Below are 14806 nucleotides of genomic sequence, written 5' to 3' on the forward strand. Positions count from 1 at the left end.
TTCATAAGCAAACTCTTTGTTTCACAATCTGCTGCTGAATACAAGTTTTCCCTCTTTGCAAAGCAAAGCAGGACACGCTGTGCTGTGGTGTTAAAGCTCTGCCTGATCCCCTCCTGCACCCCTAACCTGGCTGCTGCACACCCCAGGGGGGTCCTGAGAGGGTAAGGAAGGAGCCTGTGGAGTTCTTCAGCAGAACTGGAGTTTAATCCTCCCACAAGTCCCTTTTACACTAGTTTGTCTCTGCCACAATATCAGTAAGTCTAGGTGGGTGGACAGTCTGACGTGTCTCTACCACCCTGCTTTGACCCTCACTTTCTCCTTCATGCAGTAATTCTTTCTGCATCCACTTCAGAGGACAGAAAATAAAGGGCTTACATTTTGGCTAGACATTAGGTAACAATTTCTATTCTTAAGGACTAAGTGGTCTAGAGAGCACACGGAATTGCCATCATTGCAGGTATTAAAAAACACTCATAGTGATGAGACAAATATCTGTCAGAACTGGTATTAGTATATTTTGCCTTAGGGCAAAGGATGGACTGGAAGACCTGCTAAAAGTTCTCCCAAATCTATTTTCTATTACTCCAATTTAAAATAAAAAGGCAGTAAAAGAGGATCAATACGAGAGCAACGTGACACTGGCCTTTTCTCCTGCATCCTGTAATTGTTTAATTACATTCCTGATAAAAGGAGAAATGTACCTTGATTTACTAAAGTCTTAGCAAAATGCCTTCATAATATTATTAATGGATTAAGACGAACAAAGATTCGAATAAAAGCTGGACAAGCAGTAAGAAAAGTGCTGGAATACTGAAGACTTGTCTGGCTGCTGAGAAATGGCTGGAAATTTCTTGGGTGGATCCATCAGCATGTTTCCCATTTTGGAGGTGTACCAGCAGGAAGAAGAGCAAGCTGCACAGTGTGGAGCGATGTCAGGTCTCCATTCTTGCTATTGAATTTTTGTTTTCTATTCAAAAAGCAAAATCTGGAAGTAAATTTTTAAAACCCTGTCAACTTGCTTATGTAAAATGCAAAGCGCTATTTGTTCTGGGAAGGCTGTTAGCTCACTTCCACTCTCCATCACATGCCTAATGGCTTTTCCAGCTAAACAGTGTATCATTTATGTTTCAAGCATGGCATTGTTTAGGTTGTCAGCCAGAATGAGGATGTGTAATTTTCCTTGGGCTGAAATAATGTCTTCCGCGCCGGCACCATTGCATCTGCTCTTCTCCAACGTATCTACGCTGACATTCTGTCACAGAATTGTGCATTGATGGTTTTCACAGGGAGAGGACATGCACAAAGAACAAATCTAATAAAATCTGCTATGTGCTTGTGATTCACCTCCCGATAATTTCCAGTGATGGGAACAGCTTCCACAGCTCTGGCTGGAGCGTGAGCCGTGTGTGACTGATACAATCCCGTCCTCCTCCCAGTTTGGATTGTATCAGTTGACTCCTGTGCGTGGCAGGGGGTCAGAATGAGATGATCTTTAAGGTCCCTTCCAACCCAAACCATTCCATGGTTCTACGACTCAATCTAAAAGCTCCTCTGATTTCTAAGTCATCCTCATTTACTCCTAGATTGCTTATTTTTAGCGATACATGCACCAGGAAATGTGTGCTCTGTTTTAAAGCAGTAAAATAAAGATTTCAGGAAGTATATTTATCTATGAAGACAATTATTCAATGTCAGATCGCAGTGGGTTGCTAACAATAGGTTAGATGATACAAAAGAAATAAAAAATGATAGTAAAGTCACTGCAGCAGTTGTGCCGAATTGAACAAAACACTCCCCACTCCCATCTTGCTATTTAGACTGGCACAAAACTCACCACCCTCTGTACCAGCTAAGTCAGGGGATGCATATCCAAGGTGTTGGCAGCTCACTCACGGGTTCTCAGAGACTTTTTATGTCCCTTCATGAACAAGGGGCTAAAGCTGCCTTCTAGCTCAGTGTATGTACAGTGCTTTGGTAACCCTGGGATAGATAAATATTACGTAGGATGACAGCTGAAGGTCAGTACAGCTTGTTTAAGCTTCCTCCTGAGAGTGTCTGAATCTGCAGGAGTGGTTGACAACACAGGGTAGCAATGCTTACACCCAAGATGTATAATTCTTTCTAAATTTAGCAGACAGTTATTATTAGGACAACAAAAGAAGTGTCATTATGGGAAATGATTTGAGATTAAAAATCAAAATACTGGGGAGATAATTACCTATTGCATAAGATGATTGTTAAGTCTTAATGCACAATTCACTGTGCTTTTAGGTATCAGAAAGTATTTAGCATGTAATGGCATTTTAATGGTTCCAAATTAAATGTATCATTGAGAGTTTCAAGGATGCCCAAAAGAATTATGCTGCTATATTACTTCCTTGCCTGGTTGTGCATGTAACTGAAGAAATTCAAGGACTGAATTCCACTGTTTATTTTTCTCTCTTTTCTCAGAAATGACACCAGTATTTCACTGGCCATTCCCATATTGGAACTGGCTGAGGAAACTTTTGGAAAAGGGGGCTGGAAGGAATGCAAGAATAGAGAAACAGGATAAAAGGTATTTGGAGCCACAGATTAATGACAGCATTTGAGATCCCATTGCAGGCAGAGTTTGTCCCACTAACTCCACTGAACAGTCTGGAATTGGGCATTGCAAGAAAATCAGAAACTCTTTTCTCATATTTTGACCAAGAAGTTATCTGTCTTGTTGCTGTATCACTGAATGTTCCCCCTGACAGCTCATCCAAACTGACCTTCCATCTCACTTTCATAACACTGAGGGCTGAGATGGTGTTATTTTTACTCCTAGACATGCTGATAAGTTTTGTGGTATTTGAAAGTTTAATTGGATAGCCCATCTTTAGTTTCAAAAAACAGGGACGCTGTTCCAATTAAATATTGCTGCAGGATTCAATGCCCTGAGTCTCAGTGCCTGCACAGCTCCCTCTGCCCTTGGTGTAAAATCAACTCCACACTGACAAACCCAGTAATAAACCAATGTGTTATTCTCCTAATGGGTAGTCTTTAACAATAAATGGTTACAGATTGCCATGAATGTGACGCAGACAAGGAAATCATCATTAAAGTGTACTAAAAAACATTTTCCATTTTTACAGCTCAGTAGTTGTTTAGTCTCCAGCTGCTGAGGAGATTGGGAAATGGTAAAAAAATCAAAATACAGGATAGAGAAGATGTTCCCAATCAGTGGTAAAAAACATCAGACTGACAGACACTGAAATAAAGCTCTCGTGCTCACAAGTGAAGAAATCCAGCGTGGGCAGTGCCCTCTGCAACATTCCTTCCCTTTGCCTGACACTCGTAGCTCTGAAATGGATGTCTGGTGAGATGGGAAGGTGATGTTCTCTATGTTTAGGGAGGCACTCAGATGTGGTGCATGGAAATGACTCATTCCCATTGTCCCAGGAGGACAGAGCAGAACTGAACACAACCCTGGATGTGTTAATAATCTGCTCTAGACATGGACCACTATCTCTGACAGGGATGCTCACTCCAGGTGTGCATTCAGGCTTTTCCATTTAATACCTGCCTTCCTGAACACTAGAAAATGGATTGGGAAGAGTCACACAAGTCACACAGCCATGAAATGGCTCTTTGTCCCCCCATCTTGCCATTACTTGTCACAGCATTGGCAATTTCAATTTAAAGAGAAGACACTAAAGCTGAAACACAGATGTGAGTCAGAAACAAGGCAATTACACACAGCCATCCCTTAGGATGTTGTCTCTAGAGCAGAGATTCCTCTTCCCAACACTGGCTTTGTCAGTTCAGAAAACACTAGGCAGAAAAATGTATTTCAGATAATTCTAGTTACAACTGCAGAGTCTAGTTTATAAGCTAGAGTTGTTGAAGGACTCCAGGCTGCTAGACTTCAAATCAGTTTTCCCCATCCAGGGAGGAGTAGGAGGAATGTGCCTGTGGTGACCCGGCAGCAGAGTCCTGCTCTGCGCTGAACAGTCTGGGCACGTGGAGAGCAATCAGGCTCATCTCTTGGAGAGATCTCAGTCTGAGAAAAGCCTTTTATAAGGGAGGATGCTACAACAGTCTGCCAAAACTCAGGACTAGGATAGACAAGCTGCTCAGTATCTCTCTGTCGTTAACACCCGACGAACATAAACGTCGGTTTGCTCAGTGGAGACAGAAGGCTACACCAGCCAGCAACAAACAGATGGTGGAATTGCTAGGAGAGACAACCAAAGCAAGGGGCTAAAATGAGCTTGAGACATAAAAGAAGAATTAAGACAACTAAATAGTTCTATGCAGAAATTATACAAATAACAACCTAAAAAAGACTGAGTTAAAATAATCCTAAAACCCCCAGGCTGGCTAATGTAGCCGCAGTTCAGTGTGTATCAGTTTTGTGTTCCTAGCATTCTAACCACAAAGCAATTTGACATATCTGTATAAATAGCAATCAATGCAGCATGACCAATGTACATCGAAATAATAAAAATATGCACCACAAAATAATTACAATTTTGGAAAATCAACTCCTTAATGGGAGTTAAGTTTTGGCTGTTTTCTTCGTATTTTGGCTTGGTGCAGAGCAAATGGTTCTGAAGGATTTTACTGAGTGGGTGACACTATGCAGCACATGGCAATGACTTAAGTAAACAGTCACACTGCATTAAAACAGAAAATTTGCATTAAAAATACAGCTAAATTATATACTCCTGAGTATTTTACTCATACCTTTTTGCAGCATGGAGTTCAAAAAGGAACATTCATTTTCTGTGAAGCCTGGTACTTGAAACAATAGCCAGAATTACCCAAATTGCTTTTCTCTTTGCACCAGGAGACAAAGCTCTAAAATAACACCTTAGAGTATTTTACAATTTGGAATAACAATGCCGTTCTCTTCCTTTTCAGCTGGATTTGAACAGCATTTGAACAACTGAAAGCTACCAGAAATAGCCGAAATTCTACCATCATAAACAAATTGCAGATGTGCTTTACTATCTGGCTTTTGTTGGGCCTAGACAGTGTTATTTTGTGTGCTTTTTCAAAATAGTATTTTTCACCTCTTATCAATCCACCAAGACAGTATCTTATGCTCCATAAAGAGAGAACCTGGCCAACTACCTAAAACCTGCACTCATACAAGGACTGAAGGAATAATTGTGAGAAATGATGGAGCTTTCTTCTGCCACATTTCCCCAGGGAGGAAGAAAGATGGGAAAAATGCAGTCTCTCAGTGGAAAGAGAAAACCAAGTAGACTTTCATGCTGCTGTGAGCTGGGTTAGACATACATACTGTGCCCTGCTAGAAAAAGAGGAGGGAAAATGTGTCTGTGTATCCTGGTAATGAGGGCTTCTGAAGTGCAAAGCATCAAATTGAGCATTCAGGTCCAGACACATCAACTCAGGTCCAGTTTGGGATAAACAGCACATGAAGTATCAGGAGTAAAGAGAATTTTAAGCCTCTGCCCCTGTCTGGGGTTGCTTTCATCTGTGGCACATGTTGATGTCCTCAAGAGGTTTTAATATGGGTCAGGAGGTCTGTCAGCTTTCCCTTCATACCTGAATCCTCCCCAAACCAACTGCTGGGAGCAACTCACAGCTCATGAGTCCAGTCCTGTGGATTATGTGTCACACAGAGGGGTATCAGTTCAGATTCTCTGTCCCAACATACAGAATGGTTGAGTGAACTACTGAGCCTCAGAGTTCATGTTATCAGCCCAAATCTTTCAGATGGCTCTGGAAGCTCTGGAACTGTAAGAGGCTGGGATCTGCTGCTGTCTGAGCTTTGGAGCATCAACCAACCTCTAGTGCAATTCAAGGCAAGCGATGAGTTTGTTTCAGCTAAATCCCAGTTTCAGCTAAACACCTGATGCTTCATTCAGATGCCACCCTTGAGTACTCAACACTTGGTGGAGTGCAATTAGTTCCCAATGTTTGGTGACACCCTGCTTCTCCCATACAGGAAAACTAAACATTTTATGTAACTATCTGACATTAAGCTGTCACAATCTGCTGCAGTCAGTGAACTCTGTATTAAATATAATGCACAGTGCTACGCCAGTGTGGGTGGACAACATAATCAGGCATCCTCAAAGATACCTAAATCTGTGAGCAACCTACATACTGTGCCTGCATGAAAGGACATATTATGGTTGATCGTGACAAGAGCTTCTCTTCTAAAAGCACTTTCAAAAAATGTAATCAGAATTTTTAACCCATACATCCTCTTTGCATCAGTGAGTCCTTCTCCCACCACTCCACAGCACGGGTCCTACATTTGATCGAACGTTTACCACCTGGTCTGTCACCACCTCATACCTATGGCGTGGCTGTGTTTGAAAGGATTGGGACTGGGAGAGGAAAAATTAAGACTTCTCACGCTTAGTACTTAGAGAAGGTTTTTTGAGTAAATGAAACAAACTTGCTTTTGTGTGTCTGTGTGTCTGCAGCTACAGACAAAGGGACGCTGCTGGGAGATTGCTTTCATGATTTGAGCAGGGTACCTTGTCCATTAGAACATCACAGCTCAAGAACATTCTGAAGGAAAAATAGCTACTGATTTTCATTTTCAAGGCATAAAGATCAATCCATTGATAGCTTTTCCACTTCCACTACTTAGAAATTAGACCATGGCTTTCTTAATTTCAGGAGATTTAACTCAATGCACTACACTCCTTGTACCTTAGTTTAGAGTAAAGTTAATCAGGAGTTCATTACAATGTACAGTTTAAGATTTGACTGTTGACTATCTAAATATAAGAAAACTCATATTACAAATATGTTTGATTGAGAAAGCATCAGAAAATGTTATTTTTCTCCCAGAAGATTTGAATAATCGGTTTTACCATCCAAACCCAATACATACATGGATTATTGCAAGATACAAGGCTTCTGTCCAGCACCTATCTATAAACCTGTTCAAACTTTAGCATAAGGTGTTTTGATGGCAATGGGACTGCTCTAATGGAAAAACCTAAGCTTTAATATACATGTTAGCAGTATTATGGCCCTAAATTTTGATTTTATATTGCCTTTTGGAAGGTCACTGCATTGCTGTGATAGAAAGACTAATCAGAACATAGGCAGTCTCTACAGCTTTTTCAGCAAATACTATATATGTTCTATTTTATCCTTCATTAATGTATACTGAAGAGTTTTGTGTTAAGTTAGTATATTCTTTGCTTACCTGTACTACTGAGAAAAGTATTTCAGGTTTCCATTTCAGGTTTTTCCTTTTTAGAATATTTTCAACAACATTAGGAAACATTTGCTAAGTAATAAACAAAGCCTAATATCATAATAGTCATCATATGATATTTACTTGCCAGATGTCTCCAAGAAAAAAGCACCTCATTTCAGCTAATGTCTTTAAAGAAATTCTGTTCCTCTCTTCCTCCTCCCTCTCTGCTCCAATAGCTGAAAAGCCAATAAAAAAATTCTCCACCTCCTCCACAGTTCAGAACAAGATCTATGTGCATTTCTCCTAGGCATGTTTTGAGATCCAGAAGGGGATGAAAGTAGCTAATGTGCAACGGGAATCCTGATTTCAGATACAAACCTTCACCTCTCCATTGACCTTGCTAATATGCTGCAAGCTAAATATTTAACAATTTTTTGATCAACCTAAGTCCAGCCTGGGGAGAAGAAACAGTTAAAGAAATGTCTCAAGCATACTTGCATTCAGCTAATCAGACTTTGTGTGCATCTATGGATGGTACAGCACTGAAATCAATCACTGACAATGAAACAACAAATGAAAAATGGACCGAAGACTCCTTTCCAGGATTAGAAATACTGTGCACAATTTACATCACATATGCTGTGATCATTTCAGTGGGTCTCCTTGGAAATGCTATACTCATCAAAGTGTTTTTCAAGATTAAATCAATGCAGACGGTTCCCAACATCTTCATCACCAGCCTGGCATTTGGAGACCTGCTGCTCCTCTTAACCTGTGTGCCTATAGATGCAACACGTTACGTTGTGGATACCTGGCTCTTCGGAAGGATTGGGTGCAAGCTGCTGTCTTTTATCCAGTTAACCTCAGTTGGAGTGTCAGTGTTTACCCTGACTGTTCTCAGTGCTGACAGGTGGGTCTGTGCAACTGATTTGCCAGGAGATGCTGCAGGTGTGAAGTTAGAAATGGATGAAAGAGCAGAAGTTATTGTTTTGCACAATATTAAATAGCACATTGTAATAGACTAAAACCAAACCCAAAACTGACCAGTCTCCCATGTAATTTAAAAACACGCGTTAGTAAAATTGGAGCAGTGCTTTTTATTGGAGTGAAGTGAGAAAGACTCTTTAAGTCTTTTGACCTTTTATTAGTTTGAAGTACAGTACAGGGGGTTTTCTCAATTGCACAGAAAAGGGAAATTGCTTAAGTTGGGGAAAGGACAGTATATTGGTGCTATCTAGTGGTGCACTAAAGTAGTTAGGGAAGATGAAAAAAAAACCTGTGAAAATGAGTGGAAATCCTTTGTCCTATGCATTCAAGAAATCCTAGAACATGAAAGATTGACATGAGGTAAAAATACAAAAGAGAACACAGAACAGAGTGAGGACAAAGGAATGAATCCAATAATTTGATGGCTACTGTAATTTTCAGTTTCATAAGTGCATGTATATATTTTTTATATATGTTTTCTCTTGTAGTTCTTTTGTCATTTACAGAAATATTTTAGCCCAGATGTCCTGAAATTAAACTCAGGTTACAATGACAGCACTGCTAGTAGGGACCACTGCTTTGACTGCTGTCAGGAGTTGCTGAACAATCAGTTTTCCAAGTACTTCTTTCCTGAATGAAAAAAGCTAAGATGAAATTTCATTTCAATCAGCAGGAGTATGTCAAGGAGTAGAAAAACAAAAAGTGAAATTTAATAGTAAGAGAGAAAAAGATTTTCATCTAGTATGCCAGCAATTGTGGATTGTATGTAATAGCAAGTGATTCATGTGTCCAGAATTTAAGCAATGGTGCATTTAAGCAACTGTACTCCAAAAATAATCATCCAACACAGGAATGGCCACAGTGGGGCAGATCAAGGGTCTATGTAGGACAATACCAGCATCCAACAGTGGTAGTACAAAGACAAGAAAAGACACGTAGGAAGAACAAAAACCTCTATCCAACACTATACTTAAACCCTAAGCCTTCAGATGACCCCCTAAGCAGACATGGTTTCTGTCTATTTAATAACCTCAATGGGTTCTAGATCCTTGTCCAGCCTCTTCTTGAACTTGTTCAGCAATGACTTTCAGTGCCTGTTGAATAAACAACGTGCCTTCATTTGATGGCACTGTCTCTTGTGCCAGAAGAGAGATCCCTATCCATCTTGCCCAGCTATTCATGTTATATTCCATCCTTAGGATGCTTGTGTTTCTTTTAGTTATTTTTCTAATAATACCTAACATTTTGGGGTTATGTTGGGGGGGTTTTTAAGGGTTTGGTGTGGTTTTTTAACTACTGCTTAATATTAAGCTAATGTTTTCACTGAACTATCTATCATAGCTCCAAGGTCTTGGTCCTGTATGACGTCAGTTCAGAACCCACCATGGAGTAAATAACCTTTAAAGGTCTCTTCCAAACCCACCTATTCTCTGATTCTACAGTTTAGACACTTGCTTCTGTATTTAATGCTTCATGGTAGCTGTTACATAAATACTCCATGCCACATTTTCACAGGGTAACTACATGGTAAACTTACTGAGAAGGTTCAGATCAATCACGTGCTCAGTGCCAGACTGTCATGTTCCCGTATGCTAGAAGAGCCCTAAGTCAATAAAAATGGTATTTGTTTGATAAATAGCAATCCAGCTTCCAGTCTTCTATTTGAATTTGCCTAGCAGAGAAAAAGACCACATCCTTAGCTTGTGCAAAATGGTACAATTAAGCTGTCTTATCCTCTGGGTCATTTTCCACTGCCTTTCCTTTCATGCCAGTTTTGTGCCCTGCTGGAGGCGTCACTTCTTTCTGCCTTATGGAAAATACCTGATCCTTGAGGAATTGGATATACTGTTGCTTGTGCTTCACCCACCTTCATGGGAGTTGGTCCTCTTTCTGTGTCCCATTTCCACACATATTGTCACGTATCTGTAGATTTACCCAGATTTTTCTCGTCTGCCTGACTCAGTCCACATGCTGCAGAGTCACGGGCATGAATCAACAACAGTGTCCGCTCCTGCTTTATAAATATGAATGAATCCTGGAGCATTACTTTGAGTCAGATCACTGCACTCCACTGAGATCTTAGGAAGATGGAAGAAAGGAGGGCTGTACCTGCTTGGGTTCATGATTTATGAAATAGCTAACCTGTTTCACACTTTTACCAGTTTTGCATACTAATTCCATCATTTACCTTTCTAGGCAGTGCCACAAAATTAGGAGAGATGATTGCCCTTACTGATCCCAACCCCAACTGTAGAAGTCACCTTTATTTAGGAAGGCTTTAATGGCAAGTCCTGCTAGACAATCCAGTAAAATACATGTTTAAAATTAGTTTTTACATTTCCATCTTAATTCCAAAGAGCTAGTATCTGTTTTCATTTCTAAGACAATTCCAGCACCCTTACTTTAGCAGGAACAGTAATGGCTTTAGCCTTAAGAAGTTTGCACTGTCAGTGATTGCATTATTTCTGTATTTCTTCTGACAATGATGTTGGTGGTTTTAGGTACAGAGCCATCGTGAAGCCCTTGGAACTGCAGACTTCAGATGCGCTCCTGAAGACCTGCTGCAAAGCTGGATGTGTTTGGATCGTCTCCATGATATTTGCTATCCCAGAGGCTGTTTTTTCAGATTTGTATTCTTTCAGCAATCCTGAGAAAAATGTAACTTTCGAGGCGTGTGCCCCCTATCCTGTATCTGAGAAGATTTTGCAGGAAGTTCATTCCCTGGTTTGCTTCTTAGTGTTCTACATTGTGCCCTTGGCTGTCATTTCTGTCTACTATTTTCTCATAGCCAGAACTTTATATAAAAGTACATCCAACATGCCAGCAGAAGAACATGGTCATGCCCGTAAGCAGGTAAGCTACGATCAAGCTCTAAAGTGTCCAATTTCCCAAGGTCTATTGTGATGATTAACTCTGAATTCTTGAGTACAAAACTTTACCTGATAGTGGAGTAAAAAACTCCACAAACTCAGCCCACACTGGCAACCCAAACTCAGCTGTGCTCTTACACACGTGCTCATGACTCACCACTTGTGAGTGTCCATGCTTTCCTAGAGAGGGATGGGTCTGTTGTGCTTTATCATGACCCTATAAACTCAGGAGTTAAACCATTGATTTCTAAACACTTGTGGTTTGGTGTTTTGTTTGTTTGTTTTCTTTTTTCATTTTGGTTTATTTGGTTACTAATGCAGTTAGACTTTTACACCCCTTTGCCAATCAGCACCAACAACACAAACATGTCACTAATTGCTACTAATACCAGATACACGTTATTTTTTTTGTAGATTGAATCCCGCAAGAGAGTTGCAAAAACAGTGCTGGTGCTTGTTGCTTTGTTTGCCTTTTGCTGGCTGCCTAACCACATCCTCTACCTGTACCGCTCCTTCACATACCACTCTTCTGTAGATGCTTCCACCTTCCACCTGATAGCGACGATTTTCTCCCGCGCCTTGGCCTTCAGCAATTCCTGCGTCAACCCCTTTGCCCTTTATTGGCTGAGTAAAAGTTTCCGGCAACATTTTAAAAAGCAAGTCTTGTGCTGCAGGGCAGCGTTTCGTAGAAAGCCTCCCAGTGCCACCCAGAGCAATTCTCCTACCAGGGCCCTGTCAGTCACGGGCAGCACCCACGGCTCGGAAATCAGTGTCACGCTGCTGACAGATTACAGCATCACCAAAGAGGAGGAGAGTGTTTAGTTCACGTGGGATGAAGGACAGAAACTGAGCCTTTACAGTCAAGTCACTGCCACTGGGATCCTGGAAAGAGGTGGCTTGCCCTGTCTGTGAAAGTGTTTTCATCAGGAGTTTCTCATTTTAAAAAATATACAATAAAGAAATCAAACCAAGTGGGAAAAGAAGCTGCAACGGCTGAACTTTCCAGCATAAGCTCAGAGGGATGGCTTATGTTCCCAACCACGAACACAGATCCCTAGATGGAATTCCTGGACTGGGCAAGAGAGGAGTTAGCAGAGTTGGTGTGAGAATTGGCTGTGAGGATAGTTTTTTTCTTGATGACTTGCTCTTTGACTTCTGACTGAGAGCTCCCTCTAAGTACTTGCATCTACAGCAAGCAAAGAAAACCACCTGTAACACGAACAACCAGGCAGAATTTTGATTTATTTATTTTCTTGTCCTGATTGTTACATATAGGTAAACATCTCAGAAAGAATGTTAAAATGAAAGAAGGCTAAGGTTTGTAGCACTGTGAAGTAAAAAAAGTAAAGCACTATGGGCCAGATCCACAGTAGCCTTTGCTCTGTCAGTGACTTTGAAACTCTGGCTAAGAGCTGACTGCTGTGTAGTGAGATGGATGCTCTTCACTGTTCCTGAGGAAATCAAGGGAACCAGCAGGTGATCATCTCTCTGAGAAAACTATAATAATCTTTAACAACACTTGTAAAATTCTTTGTGACCTATGGGTAAAACATCTCAATAGTGCAGAGTTCTTCATGGTTTAACATCAAGAATTATCAATTTAACATCAAGAAATTGGGGTGAATTTGTATCAGAGTTCTAGCTGGGATGCACAGTGAATGCTCAAATGTGCCCTCCTGCCTTACTCTGCTCTGTCTCCCAGAGTGGTCTTGAGTGCACAATCTGGATTTCTCTCAATGAAACTGTGTCCAGTCCATGGAACCAGACTAGAACAAGTCTGAAGTAGAAACTGTACAGTGTGGAGGGCCAGACCAACCCTTTACCTGCTCTGATCCACTCCTGCTGTAGTGTACGTGGTTGTATCTAAGTGGTCTGCACATGTTCAAGCATGCTGGGAGAGCTGGATTTTTCTATTTTACTAATTTTCTATTCTTCAAGTTGTATCCCTTTTTAATATTAGGATAGACTGTCTTACTGAGATAGGCCTTCTAATCTCAAATCCACTGATTTTATGGCTCAGCTTGCAGAGACAAGTCAGGACATCCCGTCCAAGCTCAGCAGCACTGCTGGCAGGGACTGCCTTCCCATAAGGAAATACAGGAGGCAAGTCTTCCTATCCCATGTTACAAAAAAGTTGAATGACACTTATTTTTATGAGTTTTGTGTTCCCTGAACCAAAATTTTGTTCTGTGGAAGTTGTTCTGTGGATAGAAAACACAACAGATTTTCCACCGCCCAAACTAAGGGGCTCCTATTTCAAAATAATTTGGGCGTTGAAGTATAGAACAGAAGCTGCAATGTATGAATTAAAATAATTCTGTCAGCCACAGATGCTTCCATTTTAACTAACCCTTGAAGGTATAAGTTCCCTCCAGATGTACAGAGCCCCTAACAACACATGGCTGGAAATCCATCCACCCATACACCATTATCTGAGTTCATTATAAGATGAGAAAATCTATTTACAGTCTCTCTCTGTTGACTGCCCTAATCATAAACTATAAATCCCAGGGGCATTGGAATACAACCTCTGTAGTCATCGTAAACCAGTTAATGACAGACCAGTTTAGTCCCATCAGGCCTGGCCTTTTTTTACTACACTCATCATGTTACAAGCTGAAAGACTAAAGAACTAATTTTCAAATGCATTCTTCCTTTTATTGTACCAATTGTACAGCAGGATAGGATCACTGAAATAAATGGAAATATAATAGCATAGAAACACAATTTATGTCAAAGCAGACTCCAGAGACCTTATTTTACTCTCTTTGTCTTAATGTAACACATTCCTGGTAGTGAGCTAGGTACAAACATAACAAACATATTGCACTGATATTTTCTCCTTCTCTTTTTTCTTCACGGAGCTGGAGGGTGAGACTGAAATAAGTAGATAAGCCCACACACTTATGAACCTACATTTATCTTCCTGGATCTTACTACAGGGAATTCTAAACAAAAGAAAAATCAACAAACATTATGGTTTTACAGCTCCTTACATCATTCTTTATTCTAGCTTAGTAAAGCCTTTGGGAAACAAATCTGCTACATGTTTCTGGACTTCACAATTTGTCTCTGTTGGAGACCAAATTTCCCACTGCAAAATCCTTGGCTACATCTCAGAGCAGCCGTTAAAAACCACGGTTTCCCAATTCACCATTTTTCTTGCCTTGCATGCAGCTACTTTTTGCTTGTGTAACTACTCCTCTAGCTGGGTGGTCTATCTATTGCTAATATATCTTGTTACAAAACTGATGGTTTTGCTATATCCTGCACATGTTTTTGTTAAAGACTGGCAACATTTCAAGCCATAATTTAATTATTCTGTGTACTTTATGCTTTGATAGTTCTGTACTTTCAAATCTTCATGACATGTTGTACTGGAGTAATATATTGGTCAACATATATCTTTATCTAAACAATCTGATATTATTCATTTCATCTACTCCCCACAATATAATTATCCCTAAAATGTCTCCACATCACCATAACTGGATTTAGGGGAAAAGGGTTGTTTTCTTTGCAATCTTTTCTCAGTGTTCTAAAGCCAGGTTCTTTCACCCCTAAGTAATACAAGTGTAATTCTATAAGAGCATGTGCAAATAACTTCTATTTACAGTAATACTGAGAGTTATTTAGTGAAGAGTTGGGATGAATAATTAGGGGTTCACTATTTATGTCCACAGTATAAGAACAGGTAGAAAAATGGCACAAAATACTGAAAAGTAAGACTCCCTCAAAGGTCTTGTTCATGCAGAGTCTTACTGAGAAAATAAATACGATTTCTAGGAAA

The 14806-nt window shown here is 40.3% G+C and overlaps 1 protein-coding gene and 1 long non-coding RNA gene across 2 annotated transcripts; both read left to right on the plus strand.

Moving 5' to 3' along the window:
• Positions 1-2458: 2458 nt before the first annotated feature.
• Positions 2459-4996, plus strand: LOC120324372. The gene is made up of 2 exons (XR_005565643.1): positions 2459-2557; positions 4888-4996. It is a non-coding gene; the product is annotated as an uncharacterized LOC120324372 (long non-coding RNA).
• Positions 4997-7476: 2480 nt separating this feature from the next.
• BRS3 (bombesin receptor subtype 3) lies at positions 7477-14806 on the plus strand. Its single transcript, XM_027722545.2, has 3 exons — positions 7477-8069; positions 10648-10999; positions 11431-14806. The coding sequence occupies exons 1-3, from the start codon at positions 7639-7641 to the stop codon at positions 11836-11838; spliced, it is 1191 nt and encodes a 396-aa protein (XP_027578346.1). The 5' UTR covers positions 7477-7638; the 3' UTR covers positions 11839-14806.

Source organism: Pipra filicauda, unplaced genomic scaffold, assembly GCF_003945595.2.
Source record: "Pipra filicauda isolate LSUMZ 115617 unplaced genomic scaffold, ASM394559v2 scaffold506_size402828_pilon, whole genome shotgun sequence".
Classification (NCBI taxonomy): Eukaryota; Metazoa; Chordata; class Aves; order Passeriformes; family Pipridae; genus Pipra; species Pipra filicauda.

What these genes read in the sequence shown, in the direction of transcription:
- BRS3 (XM_027722545.2), top strand. Translation starts at nt 7,639, where the DNA reads ATGTCTCAAGCATACTTGCATTCAGCTAATCAGACTTTGTGTGCATCT. An exon ending in ACTGTTCTCAGTGCTGACAG is followed by an intron (nt 8,070 to 10,647) that starts GTGGGTCTGTGC and finishes TGGTGGTTTTAG; the next exon opens with GTACAGAGCCATCGTGAAGC. An exon ending in ATGGTCATGCCCGTAAGCAG is followed by an intron (nt 11,000 to 11,430) that starts GTAAGCTACGAT and finishes TTTTTTTTGTAG; the next exon opens with ATTGAATCCCGCAAGAGAGT.